The sequence below is a fragment of the Numenius arquata genome, chromosome 26, assembly GCF_964106895.1.
Source record: "Numenius arquata chromosome 26, bNumArq3.hap1.1, whole genome shotgun sequence".
NCBI lineage: Eukaryota > Metazoa > Chordata > Aves > Charadriiformes > Scolopacidae > Numenius > Numenius arquata.
Window position 1 is genome coordinate 958,225 of NC_133601.1, and position 26,286 is coordinate 984,510.

A 26,286-nucleotide genomic window follows, 5' to 3' on the forward strand; every position below is an offset into this window, starting at 1 on the left:
GGCCCCGGCCCCGGGCCACGGGCTCCGGGCTCCGGCTCCGCGCCCGCCGCCGCCCCGCTCCCCGGGGCGGCTCCGGCGGCGCCGCCTCCCCCGCTCCGCCGCCGGCCCTGGCACCTCCCCCGGCCCGCCCCGGTCCGCCCCGCCCCGGCCACGGCCCCGCCGACGGCATCGGCTCGGCTCCCCCCGTGGGAGAGGGATGGAGTCCCCCCCGGGCCGGGGCTGGAGCGCGGGGTGCTCCTGGAAAGCTGGAGCCTGCGTGGGAGAGAGATGGAGTCATAGAGTCACGGAATGGTTTGGGCTGGAAGGGACCTTAAAGCCCCCCCAGTCCCACCCCCTGCCCTGGGCAGGGACACCTCCCACCAGAGCAGGTTGCTCCAAGCCCCCTCCAACCTGGCCTTGAACCCCTCCAGGGATGGGGCAGCCACAGCTTCTCTGGGCAACCTGGGCCAGGCTCTCACCACCCTCACAGCAAAGAACTTCTTCCCCACATCTCATCTCCATCTCCCCTCTTCCAGTTCAAAACCCTTCCCCCTCATCCCATGGCTCCCCTCCCTGATCCAGAGTCCCTCCCCAGCTTTCCTGGAGCCCCTTGAGGGACTGGAAGGGGCTCCAAGGTCTCCCCGGAGCCTTCTCTTCTCCAGGCTGAACCCCCCAACTCTCTCAGCCTGTCCTCCCAGCAGAGGGGCTCCAGCCCTCCCAGCATCTCCGTGGCCTCCTCCGGCCCCGCTCCAACAGCTCCATGTCCTTCTGATGTTGGTGGCCCCAGAGCTGGAGGCAACACTGGGGGTGGTCTCCCCAGAGCGGAACAAAGGGGCGGAATCCCCCCCTCGCCTGCTGGCCACGCTGCTGGGGATGCAGCCCAGGGTGCGGGGGGTTTTCTGGGCTCCCAGAGCACGTTGATGGCTCGTGTTGAGCTTCTCATCCACCAACATTCCTAAGTCCTTCTCCTCAGGGCTGCTCTCCATCCATTCTCCACCCAGCCCGGATTTGTGCTTGGGGTTGCCCCAACCCATGTGCAGGATCTTGCACTTGGCCTGGTTGGAATTAATGAAGTTTACATGGGCCCAACTCTCCAGGTCCCTCCAAGTCCCAAATGGACAGGGGCTGGAGCTCCGTGGGGTCCCACAGGACCAAGAGCTACAGCCCCTATGGACCAGAGCATCATCCTGGAGGGTGAGAACCTCCAGCCCTGCCTGGTCCTGAGCTGGAGCCCTGGGCATCAGCAGGGAGGGATGGAGCCCTGCGTGGAGCAGAGCACACAGGGACCGTATGTCCCATGATGCGATGCCTCATTGGGGCATCCCAGCCGTGACAAGCACAGGGTGGTGGCACACGCACGGAACCACCAGCCCTCCTGTTTGGGGGGGCTCTGTGGCCCCCCAACGCCTGCCAGGACCTCGAGACCCCGCACCGTGGAGGAACCCCCTGCACAAACTCACACAGTTCACCCTGTGGTTGCGCTGCTCCGTCCCCTCCTGGCCCCCGCTCCGCAGTTAGCACTCCTCCCTTCCCTGTTTGCTTCACTGGTTTTTCACGCTAAGTTCAATATTTTCCTTCCCGCTCCCCCCTCCCGTGTCCCCGCTGCCTCTTGCGCTGCCCCCGGCCCTTTCTCCCCCCGGGGCTCGGCTTCCCGGAGGCCACGGCTCGCTGCGGCTTCAAATCAAAAGGGATCAAAAGCAGGCAATGAAGTCTCCGGGACTCCGCGCCAGGGAGCGGAGGAAGAGGGTCATGGAAGGAGGACAAGAGACAGCCCCGGGAACGCGGTTTCTCTCCAGGACCAATAGTTCCTGGAGGGGAAAAGAAATTTACTCCTTTCTCCAAATAAATACATGGTGCTGCGGCGGTGGGCGTCGGGAAGAGGAGATACTCATCAGCACACACTCCCGAGCTGCTTCCACATGTGCTTTTGTTTGGTTCCCGGGGTCCTGCGCAGCTCGTTTGCCACTTCACCGGCAGCAGCCTCGTTTCTCCAGCTCTTCCCTGCCCTGACTCGCTGCCTCCCACGAGGCAGGGACAAGGACCACGGCCCCAAGGGCTCTTCATGGCCAGTTGGCCCCTGGGGGGTCAACTGTAGGACCCCAGAGCCCTGGAGACCGGCATCATCTTGTCAGTAAAAAAATTACGATCATCAGTGTACCCACATCTTCCCTGCTTGTTTTGGTTTGTTTTGTTTTTTTTTTTTTCTTCTTTTCCACTGAGCAAAATTTCCACTGCAGGAATCCCCCTCCCGTGCTCAGCGCCACAGGATGCTGGTCCCAGATCCTGCCGCTGACGCTGGAAGAGCAACAGGAAAGCACTCGTGTCCAGTATCCGCTCCGAGAGCCTACGAGCGTCTGCACAGCACCAAAACCTCCCCAAAACCCCCCAAACGGTGAGCTCCGCCTCCCACTTCAAACACTGCAGAAAGCCAGAGCGGTCTCTCCTCCTCGTTCTGGAGAAGACGAGCCTGCAGACTGGAGCCCCCACTTCTCTCCCATCAACAGGGAGGGGACACTGCTCGTCTGACATCTGATTTAGACACCAGGCACAGCAAACCCAGCGCCAAACAGGGAAACCCCCGACGCCGCAGCGCACAGGGCTCAGCCACCTCCTTTCGCTGGATCGAGCCCTAAATTAAGACATCCTTGTCTCCAAGAAGTCCCCAGGAGCCACCGCGCAGCACAGCTCGCCTCCGTGCCCATCAACACAGGAGCAAGACAGGATTTCAGCCGCTCGGGGCTCCACGGCCGGGATAGAAGGGCCCTGGGAAACCCCAGCGTTAAAGCCAAGAGCTCCCCGTGCGCGGAGAGGAACGGGGCTTGGCGTGGATCTCAGGCCCTGGAGGACGTTGGTCTGTGCTGGCAGCATCCAAGGGCAATCAGAGCTCTGGAGCCGTCTCCACGACACGTTGAAGCAATCAAGCCACCGTACGTGGTCTTCAGAATTTCAACCTCCTATAAAATTACCTCCAAGAACAGTCAAAACCTTGTCCAAGCCAGTGACAAATGTGAAATACCTGGCCCCAGCCCCGCTCCGAGGAGAGGAGCTCCAGCAACGCTTCCCACGTGCTTTGAGCCCGACGGAGCTCGGGTTCTTTCAACTACTTCCAAGCAGCCCCGCTCCGTGTTTTCCCGGCCCCGACCCCTCCTGATGCCTCCTGCCCAGGAGACAACAAGGCAACCTGTTTGAAACTCCATCACCGTGGCCGTGCCGGGGCCGGCTGCCAAATCCCCGTGTCCCTCGCTCCCATTCAAAGGTAGGAACGCTCCTTAAGGGAGGCAGGCACGGGGAAAGACACGCAGCGCAGGACTCTCTGAATTCCTTTCACCGGGATCCAATAAAAACCTTGGCAGTTGCCGGCCTTCCTGCCGGAAACCCGATATCCCAGAAATAAACACTCTTCCCACTTTGAAAGGCTGCAGCGGGATCTGGCTTCGGGGGGCGGCGGAGGGGGAGCTGCTCCTGGCCACCCCTCGCCTCTCACCTGCCCACAGCATCCCCGGCCGCAGAGCGGGGAATTAACCCAAATCACTTGATTTTCTAGCGGAAGGCAAGCACCCTGCGCCTGCCCACAGATGACGGGGTGCTGGGCACCGGGACCGAGCCTGGGTATGGCACTGACTGCCACCCAGATGCTTTGGTGTCCCTCCAAGCCCCCCCCCCCCCCCAGCTCATAGAGTGGGGCTTGGTCCCCACACCCCCCCTGCCGCTGGCCCGGCGATTTGTCAGGGAGGCCACGCTCGGCTCCAGACACTTGGCAACACAAAGAATATTATCTGATAAAAAATAAATGAAGCCTGGCGTTGCAGGGGAAGGGGAGGGAACGATGGCCGGGCTCAGCAGCTTCAGAGAGTGCCTCTCGCAGGAGGGGCTGCAGCTCCGGCACTGGAGCTTCCCTGAGGATGAGGATGGTCTTGGGCTGCCAGCCCATCTTTCCAGGAGCCAGGAAAGAAGAATCACGGAATCGTTTCGGTTGGAAAAGACCTTTATGGTCATTGAATTAACCCAACACTGCCAAGTTACCACTAACCCATGTGCCTCAGCACCACCTCTACCCATCTTTTAAATACCTCCAGGGAAGGTGACTGCCCCGGGCAGCCTCTTCCCATGTTTGAGAACCCTTTCGGTGGAGATATTTTTCCCAATATTACGGAATCATAGAATCAACCTCCCCTGGCGCAACTTGAGGCCGTTTCCTCTTGTCCCATCGCCTGTTCCTTGGGAGAAGAGATCAACCCCCCCCCAACCCCAGCTACACCCTCCCCTCAGGGGGTTGCGGAGAGCGATGGCGTCTCCCCTCAGCCCCAGCTCCCTCGGCCGCTCCTCACAAGTTCTCCAGACCCTTCTCCTTGCTCTCCAGACCCCTCACCAGCTCCATTGCCCTTCTCTGGACACGCTCCAGCCCCTCAATGTCTTCCTTGTTGTGAGGGGCCCAAAACTGGACACATTATTCGAAGTGGGGCCTCACCAGTGACGAGGACAGGGGGACAGTCACTTCCGAAGCAGCAGCACATCACCCCATCCACCAAAATCGAGAGTTTTGTTCCTTTTAGAGGCAGCCAAGTCTGCCCACAGATGCTCCACAAGCCCCCGGGAAGAGTTATTCCTCCATAACCCGTGTGAAGTCTGGCTCGGGGGGGTCATCCTGGCCAGCCTCCCATCCTGGGGATAGCGTGGAAACAAGGGTCACCTCAGGGGACGGCTGGGAAAGCCGGGGCTGTGCCTTGGCCGCGGGAGGTGACGGCGCCTGCGCCATGGGCCAGCGGCGGCGAGGGCTGCAAGTCACGAGGGAGGAGGAGTCCCTCCGGCCGCAGAACAAGCCCCTCGTCTGCAGGACGCGCTCCTCCAAGGCAAATATTGACAGTGACACAGCCCCAGGAGGAGGAGCGGGAGCACCGCTGCTTCCATAAACCGCCCAAGTGCTTTTAATAGATGTAAATAAAGCCCGTGTCGCAGGGGGCCGCGGAGCCCGAGCGGGGAGTGGTTCATTAAGAGGCCGGGGAGCCCTTTCATCTCCGGCTCGTTGGCTCCGCTCCAGTGGCCAACAGTCACCATCTGCCGGGTGACCTCGGCAGGAGGAGTGGGTGGTCTGTGTCCTGCTCCCCCCCCCCCCGGGGAAGGCGTCTGGCGTCACTGGCACCGCAGCTCCGCACCCACCGGGCTCGGGGTCGGCACCTCGAGGAGGAAGGGAAGGTGCCGGTGGACACCGCTCAGGGGGGCTCGGTGGCAGGAGGAGCACGGCAAAGCTCCCGGGCACGGCCATCAACATGGCCAGAAGGAAAAAAGCCAGTTGGAAGCAGGATGGGCAAGAGAAACATCTGCAGAGCAAGGGAGAAGCTCACGCTGCTCTTTTGTCCTCTCTAGCACCTTCTCACAGCCCAACACCGGCTACCACAGCACCCAAACGGGTCCCCACAGGCCACCTGCGTGGCCCGGACACTGCCCGGCTGGAGGGGAGAGGTCTCCCACAGCTGAGAGCATCCCCAGCCCATCCAGAGCCACCGAGATGCCGGAGGCCGCCACCGAGGCTGACAGAGCCCTGAACGTTTTAGCAGAACGCAGGCAGATCAGAAAACCAGGCGGCCAGACGCCTTGTGAGCCAGTCTGCTCCTCTTCCAGGGCACACGGAAGCCGGGACGAGCCTTGCCAGGCCCCACAGCCACCCCTGCACGGTCACCTCCCAGTTTACACCATTTACTACTTCCTTAAGCTCGGCTGGGGTCCGGCTTCAGCTCAGGAAATAAGCACAAAATGCCCGAGAGAGGAAAAGCAGGAGGGGACATGAGCCACAACGCAAGAGAATTCTCAATGGCAACGTGCCCTGCTATTCCATGCTCAAACCGAAAGAACCACGGCAGCTTCGGGAGCCACAGGCTGGTGGGAAAGGGTCACCAGCGAGGGGCAAGCAGAGCAGGGGGTCCGATCAGCCCCCCCCGGCTCCAAACCACCAGCTCCAGGGCTGGGATCGCTCTGTGAGCTCGGGGAGCTCATCGCTTTTGTTCCTCATTTGCTCCAGCCAACATTTACATGGAGCAGACAAACACGGTGGAGACACAGCTGGAATGAAATTCAGACAAGGGGTGTCCTGACTTTGCTCCGGAAAATAAAGGAAAGGCTTTTAACGCTGTGAAATTGGCAAACAGGAGGATCTGGGGTCAGTGTGTGGGGCTGAAGTCCTGGGAAGAGAGAGGTGGAAGGGGAAGGGAATCACTTCAGCCGTCAGATGGGAAATGCAGTTATTTTTGAGACTCGTCATTGACCCGTACCTGTTCCCCAGCAGCCGAGGAGCTGTGGTCCCTCCTTCAGTGGCCCAGAAGTGCTGGCCCGGGGCCTGGGGAGCAGTGCCACCCAGAGGGCTCCTCCAGAAACAGCTCACATCATCGGACATCTCTCCCAACTCGGCAGCTATTTTTTTTTCCCCCCTTTCTGATCAAAGAAAGTGTCAGTTTCCGACTGCTGAGCTCCCTTTCAGCCGCCTTTCCAACCACCCTCCTCCCTCCATCCCGAGACAACCGCGTCTCGCTCAACAGCAGCTCCGGGTCAGGGAAACAGCTTCAACGACAAGTCAGGGCTGGAACATAAAAATAACATCTTTAATAGCTTTATAGTTGGCACAGATGGTATTAAAATTCACCACTTTTTTTTTTTTTATGAAGAGACTATGGAACAGCACACGGTGCAGCGCCGCGCGGGGCAGCTCGGGCTGCGCGTTGCTTCTAACCCATGTAGCTATGACAGGGTGGCGCGAGAGGCGACTCTTTTCATTTACATTCAGCAATTTATAGTCAGAGAGTGAAACCAACAGCTAGATTTAACCACACGCACACAGAGAAAAGCCTGGGAGGGATGTTTCCTGCTGGCAACTGCCGTCTCCTCCTCTGAGCAGCACACAAAAGCCCAAAAAATGTAGTTGTAACGGGTTACGAGAGAGACTTGCCGTGGCTACCGCTGGCCAAACAGCACGTGACATAACACAGGAGCTTCTGCTCACACCAGAATGAAACAACCACTGCAGCACACGAGTCCTTTCCCTCTTCCAGGAGAAGTGAAGGCTTAGACCACCAATTAAGATATTAAGACATCACCTACAAGCTCTGTCGGTGGTGAGGGGATTTGTTTTCAGGATCCTAGAACACAGTGGAACAATAACACCTCACTTCCCAAAGTACTTTTCCCGAAGGGCCTCTGGCAAACCTCACTGCAAGACAAACAAGTATTATCCTCCTACAGATGTGGATGGGACGGAGGAGGCACCAAAGGGCCAAGTGACGTGCCTTGGAAAGCAACAGCAAGCTGCTGGGAGGCCAGGGACCTGACAGAAAAGCCCCATTCTGACCAAAAAAGAACTTAGGGCGTCAAGAACTACTACGCAGAATGAAAATAACTCCCCAACAACACTTCACAAAGGGGGAAGGGGAAGGCTGAAAACATCCCAGAAAATCTGAGCAGACACGGAGCCAACAGGGAGAGTGAGCAGGGTCAGCCTGGAAAGGACAAACATCAACTTCAGCCGGAAAAGACGCTCCCACACTTGTGATCTGCGTCCAAACCATCACTCCATGAACTCGTGCTGGCAACTGGGCTCCTCATCCATCCTCCTGGGCTTGTTATTCCTCCTCTTTCAAACAGTCTTCGTCTCTCCGGTGTCACAGCACATCTCTATCACAGTCCCTAAGTAAGGATCCCTCAGCAGCCACCACGTGCAAAACTGTTATTTGGGGAAACATTTATAGGTCTCTGGCAAGATTGTAACTTGTTTAATGAAGAATTTAGTCCTCAGTGACACCTTAATCATCGCCACTGCTGCAGATACATCTTGCTCATTAGCAACTCCATCCTGACAAACATGTAGTTTGTTCAGCCTAGTCATGCAAAAGTCACTGTTCTTAATGACCCTGAAGGAGCCAAGATACCACAGCTGCTTCCAACCATAAATTTTCTTATCATTTGTTGGTTATAAAAATTTCCAGTTTCTATGGGTACTCTATAATCACAATAAATTATGAGGCGTTTCTGGCCTCTGTTCTGTTACGAGGAATTCCCTCTCACCATCATGATCGGGCGCCGACATGGAGGGAGGTAAGAATGCATAGAGAGGTCTCCCGTCGTCTGTCCTCTGTTGAGGCCACTTTTTTTTTTCCCCACCTACTGACCCTGCGCTGTCAAGGTCTCCGTTTCACCCTTAGCTTCAGCAGGGGCCTTGCCACCAACTGCTTTGTTGGAGTAATCTCGCTCTCCAAAAATAGTGCTTCCAATCCTGACGTTTGTGGATCCAACCTCTATCTATGAAGAGACAGAAAGGAAGAGTTCAGGGCTGAGCTGCCAACACCATCTGTAACCACCCTCCACGCTCCCCGTGTCACAGAAGGATGGTTCCTCACGTCCCCACCACCTGCAGCTACAGCTGGGGGCTGTTTTCATCCCCAGAACTCTATCCCAGCACCAGGAGAGCTGTTTTTCACGGAACAGCACCGTCTCCATCCAAGGGAAGGCCTAAGAGGCCCATCTGGATGACACCTGAGCTGGACTTTGGGTACCAGCTAGTGCTGGTACGTTTGGTTCCTGAAAGAAGGGGTGGCAGAAGGAAAGCAGACTCACTGCGTGCTGGAAGTCTGTGGACATGCCCATGCTCAGCTCCACCTTCTCAATGGGGAGATTCAGCTTTTCACACACTTCCTGCCGCAAAGACAGCAGCATCTGAAAGGGAGGAGGAAAGGAGAGAGGATGACACACCTGACAGTCACGCCAGCACCTTTTCAGGGTTTCACAGATCACGATTTCTGCCTTTCTTTGAAGCCTCCTTCCCACAGAATGTGCCATTCCCACCCTTCCTGCTGAAGCTCGCTCTGCAGCAGCGTACCAGTGCCTGGAGATTGCCCGTTACAGGCGACACTACTGACAACACACATACTTACAAGTCTACACATCTCCTGAAGACATCCAATTACCACACCAGCACGACACAGGAGGAATGCAGACCCAGTTCCTCTGCCTGATGCAGGCCTGTGCTGAAACCTCAGCTGAAGGCAGGACTAGAGGACCCTGGACAGTAATTACTGCACAAGGTGCCCTTGCCAATGTCCTGGCTACAGCTTCAGAGAAAGGGTGGGATCAAATACCTATGGGCCCCTGGCCGCTGCAGAGATCAGCCTAAAATCAGCATTAATACCGAGATTTCAGAGGTCTGCACTGTTCTCAACGAGGTGTTTCTATTGACAATCTACAGTCAGACTTACAGCCTGGCTGGGACAGATAACAGACTGTAACAGGAAGCCAGCCCAACAGTTCACATTTTCTTCTAGAAAAACCTTACCTGGAAGTCAGGGTTTGGCCCCTTACTAAGGTCATGCCCGATGCTGCCGATGGTCATCAGCCCCACAAATTCCAGGCTGGGACACTTGTTGATGACATGCTCCACAGCAGCCGCAGTGTCTCCGGGAGGAAGGCCGTGTTTACCTGGCAAGAAGTGGAGAGATTTGTGCCAAGCCCTGCCAGAGACTCCCCTCCCCACAGCCAGGCAGAAGCCAACAGATGAGCAAGTTTCTTCTTAGTTTAGACAAATACTTTAAGAGCGCAAACCAACCCATCCCATTCAGGTTGTTTCCACCAAGTCAGCAGGACAAACCTGCATATCATCAGGAAAAAAACCCCACTTACTGTCTTCTCCACTCGTGTTAACTTGCACCATGACCTTCAGCTTCTGGGATGACCCTTTTTTCTGCCACGAGCTGTTGACTCTGTCTGCCAGTTTGACAGAATCCACCGTTTCCAACATGAACAGGTTCGGCACACCTGGGGAGAAAGCACAGGCTGAGGTCAACTCTGCTGGCACAGAAACTTTTGTACCCACAGCTCAGTCCCAGAGACAGGCACTGGTGAGTTCATGTACATGAGGCTGTTATTATTTGAACATCGGAAAACTATTGCCCACATAGTCACTGCACAGAAAATGAAACAGGGTTTACCAATCAACTTGTTGACGTTATTTTTCTGCAGATGGCCAATAAAATGCCACTTAATCTCTGGACAAGAGGACAGAATCTGAAAGCAGAGAGGAACAGTCAGGCTTGAATGACAATTCCCTCTTCCCCCACACAGCACTTAAGTCCTGGTTTGCCCACAAACAAAATACCAGACACGCAATCTTCTTTTTTTTTTTTATTTACCCTGAAAGACACAGCTCGGGCAGTGCTTGTGGTGTGGACTGAGATTGCTTCACTGCCTGGAGAGGAACAGGGCTGTAGCTGCAGAGCAGTACTCGGTGAGTAGAGAAGGCAAAGCTCTTTTGCAGCTGAACAATCACAAAATGATATTTTCCCCAAATTGAATGTTAGCATTTTGTTTGGTTTTTTTTTTTTTTTTTATGAGGACTGTGCATCTCTGACAGCAGAAAGCACAAAAGGCAAAGTGCTGTTCAGACAAATACCCTATGACTAAGGTGCGCGTATTCACAGAATCCTCTGGAGCCAGCAAGGCAAGGAGGGGGAACGGGGCAGAGGCAATGAGCTAAGAATAACCCCACCATTTATCTGAAATGACAAGGATCAAACAGCCTCCATCGCCAAATCCCTAATGAAAAAAAAGGACTTTTGTGAACAGCTCTCAGGACACAGCTATACAAGGAGGGAGAATGGATAAGGAACTGTGTACTTACTCTGGAGTCTGACGCCTTTTCTAGCAACTCTTGAACCTAGGAAAATTCAAGACAATTTCTTGTTAAAGCCACACCAGACATGCCTGCACCATAAGAACGGTCTCTCCATTCCCAGGACCAACGTGTGACTCATAAATACAAGCCCAGGAGCCTGATGCTATAACCAAGTCCAGCTCCCCAGGCACTGGGCTGCCCGGCGCCTGCCTTCGGCACCAGGACCAACTCACAGCCCCGCAGGGCACAGCCAACTCACGTAGTTCTCCCCAAAGCTGCGCTGCCCGTGGCTGTAGGCGTCGATCACCATCTCTGCCGGCTTCGTCTTGCTGACGGCCACCAGCCGGGGCTGCACGGCCGGGAGCCCCTGCAGAAGCACCCGAGGGTGAGGGGGACACTCAGAGGAGACTCCAACCTGCCCCACACTCTCCCCAGCGTCTCACAGCACCCGACCTGGCCCCCAGACCCCAACTAAGGTCACCTCACAGCCTGAGGCTGCCACGGGAGAGGGGTCAGGGCAGCCTCCACAGTGATGAGGGGCCTGTCCTTACGGGGGGGCTGGCTCTAGAGGGTGAGGCCTATCTCTAAGAACGATGACAGGGTCCTGGATCCTTTGCTGGGGGAAAGAGACACCCGCCTGCAGGGTGGGCCCGTCTCTGTGGTGATAGGGGGCTGTCTCCATGGTGACGGAGGACCTGCTCTCACGATGCGGGGCGCGTCTCTATGGTGACGGAGGACCTGCCGCCATGGTGAGCGGGCCCACCCCGGCGGGCTCCCTCTCTCCCGCCGCGACCCCCTCGTCCCTCCACCGCGACCTCGGCCCCACCGCCCCTCACCTGTGGCCTCCTCGCCGCCGCCTGCTGCACCTGCTCGATGACGGCCCGCAGCGCCGGGCCCAGCCCGTCCCCGGCGGCCATGCCGGCTCTCCACATCCCCGGCCGGCCCCGCCGCCTTCACTTCCGCCACACACAAACACGCGCGAGACCGTCCCTCCTCCCCGCCGGCCAATGGGAACGCTCCGCCGCGCACCGCCGACCAATGGCGGTGGCGGGGCGGGGCCTGAGAGGTGATGGCGGCGCCATGTTGAGAAGGTCGGCGGGCGCCATGGCGGACAGCATAGAGGGCAGAGAGGAGGCCTGGCCGCTGACACCGGGACCGGCCCCGCTCCCCGAGGCGCTTGGGGCTCGCTGCCGGCTTCCACGGGCTCCTGAGGGGAAAGGCCGGGCCGCGGGGCCTGGCTAGGGCTGCCTGCCCTCGCTCGGCTGCAAGGAAGATGTCTGCAGAAACCCTTGGCCCTCACGACTGGAAAGAAAACCAGGCGGCCTCGCTGGTTCAAGGGGCAAGGGCAAGAAAACCCGCAACCCACCCCCACCCCCCCAAAAAAAAAAAAAATTGCGTTCTTCCACCTGCCTGAGAAGAGCGGTCTCGCTAGAGTGCAAATTTCAGAAAAATAACCTTCATAAAAAGCCAGGCAGGCGACAGGACTGGCCTGCAGGCCCGGCTGGAGGCGTGAGGGCCGGGTGGCCGCACCAGGAGGGACCCCACCAGGCACCGCAGCCACAGACAATGCCAGCCTTTATCGCAGGGAGGAGGATGGAAGGAATGGGAGACCGCCAGCTGGAACCCATTAGCTAAAATATTTGCCTTAATGTGCAGAACTTGCTCCCCCTCCCCATATTCTGAGCCAGGGCAGTATTTACACAGCTGTTCAGAAATAGCCAGAAGGTTCCTGCCCCTTGTCTGGTAAAACACGACAATGATTTTCGGCAGACTTTACCAAATCCTAGATATTTGCCACTGAAGTCTCATTACCATATTTTTCACCAATTTGAGCCAGAAGACGCTTGTGGCAGCTGACACACACACCTCTGCCCCTCTTCCTCAGCCGGAACCTTCCCCTGCAAATACACCTATATGCTGTGTTAAAGGTTATCCACAGGAAACAAAAAAAAAAAAGACCGATATTAAAATTGAAGGCCATTTTATTGTCATAGCAAATACCAAAATAAAAAGGCTTTTAATTCAATACATAAGAAGATCAAAGACTGTACTGGTAAAGCATTACCATGCTCCCGCCAGCAATTCTCAGGGATCAGCAGTGCCACAAACCTCTGGTTTGTTTGTTATACGGAGTGGTTTTAAGATTCAGATCTTCAAGATTTCGGATCTTGATTATAGAAATCAGGACAAAATGCCAGTTAAAGAGACAGATGGAATAAAGATTTACATGTAGTGACAGATCTACTCTGGAAAATTAAGGAAATCATACATATAACGAAGAAATCTGAATGAAAAAACACTGGATTTTGGCTTGTGAAGGCTGGTACGATTGCAACTTTGTTTTTGCTTTTTTACTGTTATCACAATTTAAATTCCAATAATACTTTAGCAGTAATGTTTTCAATTATTAAAAAAAAAATCATTAAGACCTATAAATTCCAAACTACTATCTTACCGTAAGGTCATACAAAAAAATTACTTCATAATACCATTTTGGTTTATTTGTGTCTCTTCGTTACTGAAAAATACTTGCGTAAAAACTAGAGTTTAGTTACTAGTGGAACTCTCTAACATGAACATAGAACAATCCCAAATGAGGTCATCCTCAAAGGTTTAGATACTATTACCTCATTCCTCAGTTTCTGCTGCTCCCTGTTCAGAATCTTCCTGCAGAGACCCATTTATAAAAGTCAGTAAATGTTACAGCCTACCTATTAATGCAGTTTTCTGACTGCTGTGTTGTCTCATGTAGTACATGTGTCTGGAGACGGAACTTCCCTTAGCTCCTATTTTCCAACAAATACAATGACATCACACAGGAGATGGGACTTTTCTCCAGCAGAAACTGACTTTTATCTTTTATTTTGCATTTTCATGCATGAACAGTCACTCTCCTAACAGGGAAAAGAAAACTGAAGTAAAAAATACTAGAACCAGCAGCTGAAATCCATCAGATTTCTCTCTTAGTGTGACTGCCTTATTAAAAAGACTAATGCGTATTTAAAACACTGAGGAGTGACACCAAGTGTAGTAGGCAGCAAGCGTTCAGGGCACAAGATTGTAAATGCAATAGGCTGGTCTCTGACAACTAAGTTCACACTCACACTGGCATCATCTCATATTAGTACATTGCCCACAAATTATACCAGCAATTAATAAACAGGCTCTTCTGCCAAGTGGCAGATGGATTAGGGAGAGAAAAAAAACCCATGTTCTCTCTAGGCCTGAACTTTTGTCTTTAACACTCCCTCAAGTTTTGCATGTGTGTAAAACAAAACCCTATTACCTCTTTGCATCTGGTACGCAAAGTTTTCTGAAAGGAAAGGTACGTTATATAGCGTTGTTCTGAGTAAAAAAAGGAAAATTTATCTTTGGAGAGTCTTTTCTTTGCCCTGTGACTTTTCAGTATGATGTTTTGCATCCTTTGCTACCAGGAAATCTTCCTTTCGCGAGGTCTACTCAGAAAAAAAAAACACCCCAAACCCAACAGTAACTCGGTTCTGTTCCTTTCAGTACACCTGAGTGTCCTCTTTCTAATAAGACACTGTAAACACCGAAATCCAGCTGGTCTCGCAGGGGCAGGTAACGCGCTGGAATGACCGTGGAACTGGTCACTCAAGCAGTTACTCGCCAGCAAGGCCTTTTGCTAAGTCAGGGTCCCTGAGACAAAAATTCTTTTTCTCCCTAGTTTTTCTAACTACAAAGACGGTGACAAGTACCGTGCTCGCAGCCTGGTTTCACTGAAAATCAACTCCCCTTACCCACTGGCAGGACAGTGTCCCCACCAGCACAGCCCTCCCCTCGCAGCTGAACTGCTGGGAAAGGCCTCAAAAACACACACTCCCCCCCTTTCGCCCTCCCCAAATATGACACACGGAAAACAAAGCAGTGTTAAAATGCAGAAAATTAAGCGTTTGGGCCACTACCTGCGTGACACATGGTCTAAGGCTCAGATCCCCCCCCACGGGAACTAGGAAACCTGCGGGATTTCAGCTGAGCTCCTGTACCTCGCCATGCACAGGGGTCTCACCTGCCCCACCGAGGCCAAACACATCGGCTCAGACCTCAGCTGAAGGTAGTTTCGGTGCATTCGCTGCAGCCCGTGCCGAGGATGGGCGCAGAGCCTGCACACAGGCCCTTACACCCTCCCAGCACCCCACACAACGGGCAATCACCGGCCCTTTGGACCAGGTCGGGGCCTTCAAGCAGCCACGTGTAGTGTACAAAAGTCTAGCACCTTTTTTCTTTTTTTAAAAGGGGTTTGAAATAAAGTACTTGAAATTTCCAACAAGGAAAAAAAAAAAAAAAGCCAAAACAAAAGTTGTAGCAGCAACTTCTCTCCCTCCAAAACCTCAAAATTTCTTTTCTGCCAACTGCTACAAACCACCTAAATCCAAAATTAAGTACCCATCTAAGCTGGCTGCCAAACAGATACTCTAGCTGCCCTCTCCACAATAATTTGGTCTTTATGTCCAAGAGCAGGGAGAGGTGCATCTAGAGGACACGCTTGGAGCTGGCTGCTTAGAAGTTACCAGAAAAAGCACCCCATAAATACCAAAGTCTCTGTGTCTAATTAGTCATACAAAAGATTCAAAGGAGTAAGTCTGATTTGTCTCTTTCAGTACAGGAAAGGGGGAAAACAAAAAGGAACTTCCCAGTTCTGTTTCTTCTGATATAAAACAAATAGAAATCTTTCTTTTCAGTTGACGTTATGAAGTAGCTTTGTCTCCTCACTGGTTCCCGCCCCGTCCTCTTCTTGGATTCCTTCTGCCAGTCCCTCTGCAAATTTGGTCTGGCTTCCCGCATAGTCCATGAACATGTTGGGAATATCTTTGCCAAAATATATCTTGCTGTTCGCTGCGATAGCCTTGTATTTCATCAGCTGCAAGTACTCAGGAGTTAACTTCAGCTGCACAAAAAGAAAACGGATCACCAACGGCTCCAACTCAGCCAAAAGCAAACCTCTGTCATAAGCACACGAGGCATCTCCTTTTCCACGAGACTTGCAGGCACGCTTGTCCCCTCTTCAGCAGAAAAGATGGAGTGCCCAGGAGAAGGCTCTCTTTCAGCGTGTCTAAGTGAAGCTCTAAATCCCAGTGACTAAATGGCAAAATGTGAAAGTGATGGGAGCAGCTGGGGAAACGTTCAATCCAAATGTACCAGAGATGGAGATGCTCGAAAGCACATAACTCACTGAAAGCCCTCGCAAGGCAAGCTACTGGAAAGAAAAATACAACTGGCTTTTTTCCAGCAAGCAGATTGACGGGTCTGTTTCGGAGAGTAGAGCTCATTCGTTCAGGATAATGACATTATAACAGGGCGGATAGAATAACTGGGACGGAACTTGTGCACAAACACCCCAGACCTCTGTCCATTCTCACTGACCCTTACAAAACAGAGAGTCTTCCTGCTGGGATGTCCTGGCAACAGGCTGCAGGCAGGAACAAGCCCGGCAGTTCTATCCATATTATTTCTCTGTTTCTAGGGTATTTTGTGGTTTTGTTGTTTGGTTTTTTATCCTTTTGCAGGATCCAGGCTTTGCCAGGCTATTTATCATTAGTTTGGTGTGTAAGATCAGCCCCATTTGTTCTTTACCTGAACACTTGTTTACTCAAGCCTGCCTGTCACTCGAGATCTCCCGGCTTTGACTGCTCGCCGGCTTGTGGATTGGAATGAAGCGACATTTCTGATTACAACAGCGTGAAAGGGCAGCGCTGAAACCGATATTCTATCTACAGAGGGAGCCACGGCCCCATTAGCAGAGCTGCCTCCAGAGATGACCAGATATTTCATGTATCCTGACATAAATTTATCTGTCTGGAGAAGAAGATGAATTTGCAAATAAGGATCTAATTGTTTCAGTCTCAATGAAAACTCTTCTGAGAGGAGATGGCTTTGTTTTGCTTTTTGACTTAAACAAGGAGACACAACAAGCAAACAATAATCACAGCGGGCTCTTTTGCTGAGTATTTCTGTACAGCCTCATGTAAGGAATCCCACAGCGTAAGGAAATCACAATACCTTGTTAGCCTCGGCTACCTTCATAGCAGTGTAGCATTCGGCATCAGCTCTCGCCTTCTCTCTCGCAAGAAATGCGGCATCTGGAAGAAAAACACACACTCTCATATTCAGATTTTTATTTCCAGCCACAGAAGCACCATTTGCAGCTGGAAACTCTTGAAAGAGGCGAGTACCCAACCTAAAGTGCATGGGATAAAACAAGGGGAAGAGGAACAACATGGGAAACCCAGAAAGGGGATCTCAATTTACATCTAAAGTGCTGCAGGATGATAGCATTAAGTAAATTGCATCTGCAACTGAAGACCTCAAAGCATTTTACAAACATAAGGTTTTTATTACTGCCCCTGTCACGCGGGCTGAGAACGCTCTTTCTTCTCTAGCCAGCCACTGACTCTCGTGCTGAAAACACAGCAACTGTTCCCCTGAAAAAGCAGTATTTACCCACGACATTTGCACAGGGCTCCAAGAACAGCACAGAGACTGCTCTGCAGATGAAGCCTGTGACTGTGAATGCAATTCCCCAGATGGGATTTTTTCTGGGATACTGAGGTTAAGGTTCTGGCACTTAGAGGCAGGCGATTTTAACCTTTACAGGCTCTGCCCCTCGGACAGATGGCAGAGAGCTGTTTCCCTGCAATATCAACAATTTTGTCAAGGGCCTAATCCTGCAGGATACCGGGATTCCCTGACTCCTAGCAAAGACATTTAAGGAAAGAAACAATTCCCCTTTCTGTATCGCACTCCTTTTTTTCCTTTCTGACTTTTTCTCTGTCCAGTGATAATGATGTGATATCAGGCCACCATGTTAAGGCTGAGTTTAATCTGGGGGGTTCAATGTGACGTCCTGACAGGCCTGTTCTGACAGGCAGCCGCACAACTGTAATACAGGCCAGCCTGGATTTGAGAGCTGCACAGCTGGACAAACCACTTGTTTACCTCTACTAGCAGGGAGTCCTGTGAGCTGCTACACTTAAAAATCATGTAAGCAATTGGATGGTTTGGCCCATGACTTCCTCTCTTTTGGCTAAAAAGGGTGGTTCTAGAAAAGAAATAATGAGGGAGAGAGGAATCCTCTGCCAGCACAGAGCTGAACTGAAGGCCTGACACCCGGTGACACACATTTATAAGAAATAAAAACCATTGTATTGCTGCAAAGAGCTTCTTAATGAGAAGCTGCTGATCTGTAAAACTCTTAATTGGCTCCTCAGTGGCCTCCTGCAAAACCTGACAGGGCCTATAATGAATGTAATTGAAAATGGGGCCTTGCCCCTCTGAGCCCTTTTCATCTCCTGGAATCGCCTCCACAAAGCGCCACCTCAGATGGGTGGGTGAGCAGCACAACCTCCTGGAGGGATCACCTCCAGGAAGAGTTTCAAGCAGCACAGCCTGCAAAGAAACATTCCTATTCCTGCCTCTGGTCAGTCCGAGCTCCTGAAAATGTTTGGCTGCAAAACTAGAGGAGGATGGAAAAGCAAAAACGCAAATTAAACGGAGAGATTGCAGAGTTATTGGTTACAGAAAAACACTAAACTTGGTGTAAAAGCAGCTCCCCCTCCCTTTCTCTCAGCCTGTAGGAGCTGGAAGCTCAGAACAGAGCCTTGCTGTTGCAGAGCGTGTAATAGCCAGACTTTGTTTTCTAAACATTTCACACCACACAAAAAACCTAAAGCTACATTTGCGTACCTCTTCAAGAAAGAGACAGGTTCTAGAAGAATCCTAAACAAGAAGAGGATGGAAAGCTTCACAACTCTACCCTGCTGCAGATCGTGCAGAGCTGTAGCTGCCCCCACAAGACTGCACAGTAATATTTTAGGACATTTTCACTTCTCTGTGAGAGTCTGCAGCCATTATCCAAACCCCAGCACTACTTCTTCTAGGAGGACACCAGCCTGCCATCCCCTCCCTCCATACCTGTGACAACTGTACTTCCTGCACTCACAATCACCTAAGAATCTGGAGTCAAACTCCTCTAACGTCATTGCCCAAGTATTCTGAAAACCTTCTGCTGTCCCAATTCATCTGCCCCCCTGAAAACTCCACTGCAAAACAGGCTGTGAAACTGTTGGGAGAATCTGAGTATTCAGACACACATGCATTACACAAGGTACCACATACACAGGCTAAAATGAAAGCCTTCAGACAACTGACTTCACCCCTGTGAACGTCAGCCTGGAGTGAAGAACAGTCAATACACACACTTCAAGAACTACTTATCTCCAGGGTGAACTGCTTCAGGAGCTTGAGATAAAATTCACCCCCAATCATTTACTTATTGGAAAGCTCACTCACCTTCAATCTCTGAAATTCGCTTCTCCGTTTCCTTTTCCATCACTTTCTGTCCATAAGTTATTTCGGCAACTTGTGCAACTTTTTCTGCCTCTGAAATGAAAAAGAACATATCCACGTTATCATCACGCAGTCTTCCTAATGCCAGAAGCAACTTCATGGAAGTTCTCACCACCCTGTTCTGATGAAAATCAACTGAAGGAAGAATTTTCAGCCCTCAGAAGGCATCAGTCTACATTTGTGGGCAAAGCTGGAACCCACCTGAAGAACTCTTTTGAGTTTCAGATCAGCAGCAAACAGATCACCCAGCATTGCTGTGTCCCTCCCCGATGCCCGGGTTCTTTTTGCTGCCTACCCCACCGCACCCCCCCATGGTTACTGCCTTTGAGCACAGACATACAGACCGATGAGGGCTTTCTTCCGTTCTGTCTCCGCTTCCTTCTCCACCACCTTCTGCTTCTGTGCTGCAATCAGCAGCTTTGTCTTCTCGCTCTCCCTAGGGAGCCAAAAGAAGCCAGTTACAAAACGTGAGCTAACTGGTGTGGTGTGGCCCACCACATCTCCAGGACGAGCTGTTGGCTCAGTCCTTCCTCAAGCAGCACCAGCAAAGAGAGGGAATGGACCTGCATAGAGCTTTTTTTTCCTAAAGTGTCTTTTTCTCCCCTCCATAGCAGGAAGACATTTCAGTCAAGTCAGCGTGAAACACTCCCTGCTGCTCTCTGCAGGCTGCCATTATGCCCTTTACAAGAGGCAAGTCACAGACCATACATATCTGTAAATTTTTTTGCCTACTGTTAATGAGGAAATTATTTAGACAAAGTAAGAAATTAGAAATCTGTAAAAGCCTTGCCCTTGCAGAAGATTATTCTTCATTTGGAAATACACAGCTTTGAAATTACCCTTCATTCAACCCAATGGCTCTATGCATTTTACCTGCTAAAGCCTTTTCTATCTTACTGTTTTGTACATATACTAAGAAGTTTTAAAAGTGTATATAAATACAATACTCTGCTCCTGCTCCCAATCAGGGAAGAAAGATTAGAGTCAAGAAGAAGCCTCTCTCAACACATATCCCACTGTATTTATGGCAACAGGCTGATTTGGGATTCTGCCTGTTATGACCATGCTGCACATGACTTACATGATCCCAGAAGGTCACACGAAATTCTAGGGAAGCAAAATGGACGAGAGGGATCTTATTGTGGCCTTCACAGACTCTGCTGGCAGAGCGCTCGGAGAATATCAGCACTTCTGAATGACCAAGTGCAAGAGGAGGCAGCTGGCTCAGAGCATTGAAAAGGGATCAGTATGTCAAGTGCTATTAAAGAAAGTTATTTCAAAGCTTTGCGAGTCTTCAGCCCGTTGAATCAACAGCTTCTCCAGCCTGGTCAAACAACAGGATTAGCGGTGGAATCCATCCACCTGCCACTCACTCACACACTCTGGGAGGCCTCTTTAAAATAGGGCCAGTGTCAAGAGGAAGGAGCCCCCGGGCAAATAATTTCTGTGCTCAAGTGTTCAAACTGGAGAAATACCTTCTAGCTCAGCAGTGACCCCCCCAGCGACAGACACGTGCTCTGCTGGGGGAGCCTCGGGAGCCCCTTTCTGAGCGGCAGCACGAGGCTGAGAGCGGGTCTGGCAGAGGGCATGCTGATCACTGCCTGCCGTGAAAACACATTAATCTGGATGACCGACTCTTTTTGGTAAGACAAAGGTGCAAGTCTCAGGCACTTACATGAGCTCATAATTCCTCCGGATTGTTTCAGGGATGTTCGGCTTTGTAACTCGAACTGCCTGGAAAGAGAGAGCGCGAAGAAAACATCGGCAAGCAGCCAACAATCAAAAGCCAAACGGTCCCCGAGGCTGCAGAGGGAGGGGGAGCCGACGCTGAGGGCACGCTCTGCCACACAAAGCTTTCACACGCTGCAGAAATTGTGACCAGGGCCAAACTCTGAAGAGCAAACATAGGAGTGAATGATTTCCTGACACAACAGGAGATTCTAACCTGGGGAAATCAGTACCCAAATAACACCAAAAGAAACTCAACACATAGAATCACAGAATTGTCCAGGTTGGAAGGGACCTTTAAGATCATCTAGTCCAACCATCAACCTCACTCTGATAAAAAAACATCACTAAACTAAGAGGGGAGGGAAAGGATGCTGATTTCATTCCTCAAGTTAAACAAGGCCTGTGTTACAAAGCAATTCTCTTAAAAAGTTTCACAGCTTCCTATTTCCTTTAAGCTTTCCCCCTCCTTACGATCTGCACCTTAGACATTCCAAAACGCAATCCTGATTACCTGTATAATTAATCCGGGGGCCATTGTAGTCAGGTCTTGCTGCAAGGCCAGCTTAAGGTTTTCATCAATCTGATCTGATTGGGGAGAAAAAAATAAAAACAGTTAACTAAAACCCCCACAAGGCAGTGTGCTGTCAACACGTACAAAATTAGCTGGAATGGCTCAGATTTCTTATTCCTGGAAAGAAAGTACAAATGTAAGTTTGATGTAGAAGTGCTGAGAAAAGCCCTCCCTGACCCCAAGGTAGGTTCCCGTCTCTCCCAGCACATCAAGCAGCATCGACCAGTGCCAAACACTCAGGACAGACAGCAGGAACACGGCAGGATAAAACTCCCTCCAGTATCCCGTAACCTGCAGCTTGGAATCTTTCCCAGCCAGAAGTAGCATCTTTGCGATAAAGAACCTGTGCTCTGACCCACTTCCCCACTGATATCTTCCCGGCTGGATCCTGAAGTAACGTTGTCCAGCTAAATCGTGACTGATTAGGAACTGCATCTGTGCCAGCGGGAGGCAAAGAAAACGGAAAGGCAGAAACGTGAAATGGCTGCATCAGTTATTTAAAAAAAAAAAAAAAAAAAAAAAAAAAAAATCGGTAACGTCTGTTGGGCTCAATGGATAACAGTTAACTCCAGCACAGCTAAAAAATTTCAAAAGGAAATGCAAACCAAACCCCTGCTTTGGTGAAAAGCTCTAAGGAGAGCAGCGTTTCCAGTTGGGGCCCGCTGAGAAGTGCAAAGGGAAAATAAAAACTTATGGCCTTGAAAGTGATCACATCGCACTCCTGGATTATTTGCTTTGGTCCCGGTTTAGCTATCTGGAACTCACACTCGTGGCCAGAGTTGAGCCAGGAGTTCAGGAACCAGCTGCTATCAGTTTCCTGCACCTGCAGATGTGGGGGCAGAGAATGACCCAGGGCTGCTCCAAATGGGCCGTGCCCCATCGCAGAGCTCCCACGCCAGAAAACCTTCAGCTGGAACAAAGAGTTACACGGGAGTTTATACAAGTTCCTTCTGTGCAAATCAGTGGCTTTGAGTCCATTTCAAGCAGTTGTCGCCAGCAGCTGCCGACATCTGGAGACTCCATCAGCAAAGAACCAGTACACCCGCCAGCAGCCCCAGAAAGGAACTAGAGGGGAACTGAGCCCCAGTTCTGCATCTTGCACAGAGGCCTGTCAGAAAGCGGAAAGCCAGGCCTTTTAGAAAGCCCTGTTTGAACAGGGAACAGGAATTTGCAAACACCATGTTCTTTCAGGCACAAATTCTGCCCATTCGGGGTCCAAGAACCATTCACAGCAACACTCTGCCTGCAGTCAGCACTGCTGGAAGTGCTGGAAGGGATTTCTTGTCAGCCCAAAGCCATAAACAAAACACTCAGCGCTGGCAGCGACTGGTTTGCGTCTACCAAGAAACCACCACTTTTCTTCAGACGGTCTCTTGCAGTGTGTTCTCCCAGCTGCCCCATTTCCCAGCGGCCTGAGGCGAGGGAGGGAAGGTCAGCAGGCCCTTGCCAAGACTTTTTTTAAGAGCAAAGAGCAGAAATCTGGCTTTTCCATCTGGACTAGCAAACCCCGTGACTGATTCAACAAGTCACATTCGCTAAACACACAAATAACGCTGCAGAATTACTGCTCCCTCCACTACTGTTGGCAGGTTTGGGTTTGGTTTTTTTTTGTTACAACATACTGAAGCACCAGCACCAAAAAAACCCAAGGAGTAAATGATGGTAGCTGGTTAACAATCCTGATTCCAAACAGGGCAAACACTGGATTAACAGGTAAAAAGCCCATCAGTTGGAGGAAGCACCTTCTACGCCAACAGACCATGCAAAGAACCACCAGAAACATCACTCAAGGAGCCACCAACCCAACAGGGAAAGGTCAGAGCTCACCGAACAGCTCGATGTAGACCTCCTGCAGCGTGTGGACGCTGCAGAACTGGTTCAGCTCATGGTGAATCTTGTTGAAGATGAGAGCTTTGTCGTAGTCCGCAGTGTAGTTCTTCACTATGTCATATACTGCAAAAGAAGAAGAGAAACCGGAGGGTGTCTCAGGTTGGGCTGAGCGCGTGCAGTGAAAAGCTCATGGCTCAGTCACAGCAGCAAGAGTCACCGTGCCGATCTGGAATGAGGAACTGGGGCAGAGTGGCTGGAGCTGCCTGGCAGAAAAGGACCTGGGGGTGTTGGTTGACTGTTGGCAGAACATGAGCCAGCAGTGTGCCCAGGTGGCCAAGGCGGCCAACAGGATCCTGGCCTGTATCAGGAACAGTGGGGTGAGTAGGACTCGGGAGGTGATTATCCCCCTGTACTGGGCACTGGTGAGGCCCCACCTCGAGGGCTGTGCCCAGTTTTGGGCCCCTCACCACAAAAAAAGACATTGAGGGGCTGGAGCGGGTCCAGGGAAGGGCAGCGGAGCTGGGGAGGGGTCTGGAGCACAAGTCCCATGAGGAGAGGCTGAGGGAGCTGGGGGCGTTCAGCCTGGAGAAAAGGAGGCTGAGGGGAGACCTTCTCGCTCTCTCCAACTCCCTGAAAGGAGGGTGTAGCCAGGGGGGGTCGGTCTCTTCTGCCAAGGAACAGGCGACGGGACAAGAAGAAACGGACTCAAATTGCGCCAGGGGAGGTTCAGGTTGGATATTAGGAAAAATGTTTACATGGAAAGCCTTGGAATGGGCTGCCCAGGGAAGGGGTTGAGGCACCATCCCTGGAGGGATTTAAAAGCCGGGTTGACATAGTGCTTAGAGACATGGTTTAGTGATGGTTTTATCAGTCAGGTTGATGGTTGGACTTGATGATCTTAAAGGTCCCTTCCAACCCAGACAATTCTACGATCCTATGATTCTATCCACCCACAAGAGAAGCCTGCGCCACAAACAAGTTGTTTGTTCAGGGTAATTTTTATTTATTGCTAGTATTTCACAAACACCCTGACTGATATTCCATCACGTGCTCTGTATACAGAAGGACATTTAACTAATAACAGCCTTCTATCCACAAATACACCATGTGGTCTACACACAACCAGGGAAGGGCATCCTGCAGTTGGCACAGAACAGAGGTCTCCGAGCAGGAGATGAACCAGGCAGTTATACCACACTTGTCACCAACAGGATGGTAAAAACCAAAGAATTTGAAAAAAAAAAAAAAAAGGCTGCACAGGTCATTCTCCTTGGGCCTCCGAGGCAGCCTCCTGCTCACAGCCACCCTGTCTCCCCTACCTCTCACACACCTCGTTATTCAAATCAGGTCGTCTTCACTGAAGCATAAAGCCCAGTGGAGCCGAAATAATACAAATAATAAAAGCACTGGATGGTACTGGGTAAGAGTGAAGCAACCAGCAGCACAGAACAAGTGCACGCAAGAAAAAATAAACACATAAAAAGTCTGGAAAAGCTGGTTTAAAAATTCCTCCCAGGAAGTACAGGGCTTTACAAGGCTCACAGGGGAACATGCGGGTACAGCCCAGCTCCAGACCACAGCCCGGCCACGCACAGCCCCCTCACCTCGTCTCACACCAGCACAAACAACCCCAGACCGCAGGATTTGGGGGGTGACAGGGACAGAACTCACCTGCGCTCTGGATGAGGAAATTCACCACCTCAATCCTGTCAAAATAAATCATCACTCCTCCGCTGCAAAAGGAAGAAAAAGATATTTTTTTTTTTTTTTTAAAAAAAGTAAGTTTGCTGGAGGCCTGTGGAGCTGGGCAGCTCTGAGAGGAGGACACTCCCCTCTAGTGGGCTGAGCACGGCCTCCACACTGCGGCATTCCGACACTTCCCACTGCTTGCTCCCGGCTCCCAGCTTCAGGGACACACCTCTCCAGAAACAGGATGACGGGATGTGAGCCCAGGCTTGGAAAACCCGGTGCAGACCCCCAGAACGTTGCACATAACCCCCCACCCAGCAGGGCTCAGCAGCCTGGGCGACGCATCACAGAGCCTTTCACCGATTCCAGGTGGGGGGGTGGGGGAAAATCCCATCCGGGAAAACAAATCTAGACATTTTAAAGCACGCTGGAGCAAGCGGTGGAGGGAAAAGGGGAAGAACGGAAAGGTTTCTAGCAGAAACGAAGGACCGTGAGGGTAAGAGCCAAGCTGAACGTCTCACCTGGTACCACAAGGGACATTTTTCACCTCATCTGTCTGCAGCGTGGTCTGAGGAGAGATTTAAGAAAAGAGGCTTAAGAGACAGGTCTGTCCCCGCACAAAGCCGTGGTGATTATCAGCCTCTCAACCGCCCGCGGGGCCCTGCCCGCGCCTCGCCCTCGCACCCCCCCGGGGAAACCGCTAAAAGCAGGACCCCGACCTGCCTCGCCCGGTCCCCGGTCCCCACAGCTGCTTCTCCCCCGGTACCGGCCACAAGCACACGCCGCCACGACCCCCGGACCCCGGCGTTTACCCTCGCCCCGCCGCCCCGCGCCTCCCCCGGGCCGGGCCGGGGAGAGCCGCCGAGCCCGACCCACCCCCGCCGCAGGACCCCCTTCCCGGCGGGCGGCGGCCCGGCAGCACCTGCACCGACTTGTAGGACGTGATGAAGGGCAGCATGAGGTGGAAGCCGGGCCCGCTGGTGGAGGTCAGCAAGGCCCCGCCGCTGCGGAAGGAAAGAGAGGGCCGTGAGAGGCGGCGGCCTGCCGGGGGGCCCGCGGGGGCTAGGGGAAGCCGCGGGGCCCGCCTTACCGGTAATAGACGCCGATGTGTCCCTCCTCGATCTTGTGGATGGCGGAGAGGAAAGCGGCGGCCAGGAAGCTGAGAGAGAGCGCCGCGATGGCGCCCAGCTGGGCCATGCCCGGCGCTCGGTGGCGGCGGCGGCGCCTTTCCCGGTCGGCGCCGCTCTGACGTCATCACAGCGCGACCGCCCCCTTCCGCCGCGGCGGCGCCCCGCCAGGGGGCGGTGGAGGCGCGGCTGCTGCAGAGACGCGGGTTCGAGACCCGCCGGGCGCCACTCGACCCGCGGGGCTTTTGTGGGGGGCTGCGCACCCCCGGGGTCCCCGCTCCCAGTTGGGGTCGGGGGAGACCGGGAAGGCGACATGGCGGGTTGCTCCGACCGATCTCGCGCCC

General features: G+C 52.5%; 2 protein-coding genes across 3 annotated transcripts; both read right to left on the minus strand.

Moving 5' to 3' along the window:
* Positions 1-6,546: 6,546 nt before the first annotated feature.
* PLPBP (pyridoxal phosphate binding protein) lies at positions 6,547-11,593 on the minus strand. 2 transcript variants are annotated; one of them, XM_074164158.1, is made up of 8 exons: positions 11,464-11,593; positions 10,887-10,994; positions 10,634-10,669; positions 9,945-10,020; positions 9,637-9,771; positions 9,293-9,435; positions 8,578-8,676; positions 6,547-8,262 (listed from the first exon to the last, which is right to left on the minus strand). In XM_074164158.1, exons 1-8 carry the CDS (start codon positions 11,557-11,559, stop codon positions 8,125-8,127), a joined length of 831 nt encoding a protein of 276 aa, XP_074020259.1. In that variant the 5' UTR covers positions 11,560-11,593; the 3' UTR covers positions 6,547-8,124. The 2 variants fall into 2 exon arrangements, with proteins under 2 accessions (XP_074020259.1, XP_074020258.1); XM_074164157.1 differs by having other exon boundaries at positions 6,553-8,262; positions 9,293-9,477; positions 11,464-11,591.
* Positions 11,594-12,593: 1,000 nt separating this feature from the next.
* ERLIN2 (ER lipid raft associated 2) lies at positions 12,594-26,056 on the minus strand. The gene is made up of 11 exons (XM_074164166.1): positions 25,906-26,056; positions 25,738-25,819; positions 25,337-25,383; positions 24,798-24,859; positions 23,124-23,249; positions 21,237-21,310; positions 20,670-20,728; positions 19,339-19,430; positions 18,938-19,027; positions 16,649-16,728; positions 12,594-15,536 (listed from the first exon to the last, which is right to left on the minus strand). Exons 1-11 carry the CDS (start codon positions 26,010-26,012, stop codon positions 15,327-15,329), a joined length of 1,029 nt encoding a protein of 342 aa, XP_074020267.1. The 5' UTR covers positions 26,013-26,056; the 3' UTR covers positions 12,594-15,326.
* Positions 26,057-26,286: the final 230 nt, after the last annotated feature.

Bases quoted from the DNA above. Each gene is read 5' to 3' on its own strand.
- ERLIN2 (XM_074164166.1), bottom strand. From the start codon at position 26,012: ATGGCCCAGCTGGGCGCCATCGCGGCGCTCTCTCTCAGCTTCCTGGCC. The intron at 19,431-20,669 runs GTAAGTGCCTGA...TTGGCTCCCTAG, and splicing joins CGGAGGAATTATGAGCTCAT to GGAGAGCGAGAAGACAAAGC. The intron at 16,729-18,937 runs GTGAGTGAGCTT...TTTTTCTTCCAG, and splicing joins GCGAATTTCAGAGATTGAAG to ATGCCGCATTTCTTGCGAGA.
- PLPBP (XM_074164157.1), bottom strand. From the start codon at position 11,559: ATGTGGAGAGCCGGCATGGCCGCCGGGGACGGGCTGGGCCCGGCGCTG. The intron at 10,995-11,463 runs GTGAGGGGCGGT...GTGCTTCTGCAG, and splicing joins CGGCGGCGAGGAGGCCACAG to GGGCTCCCGGCCGTGCAGCC. The intron at 8,677-9,292 runs GTAAGGTTTTTC...CCTCCCTTTCAG, and splicing joins GGCCAAACCCTGACTTCCAG to ATGCTGCTGTCTTTGCGGCA.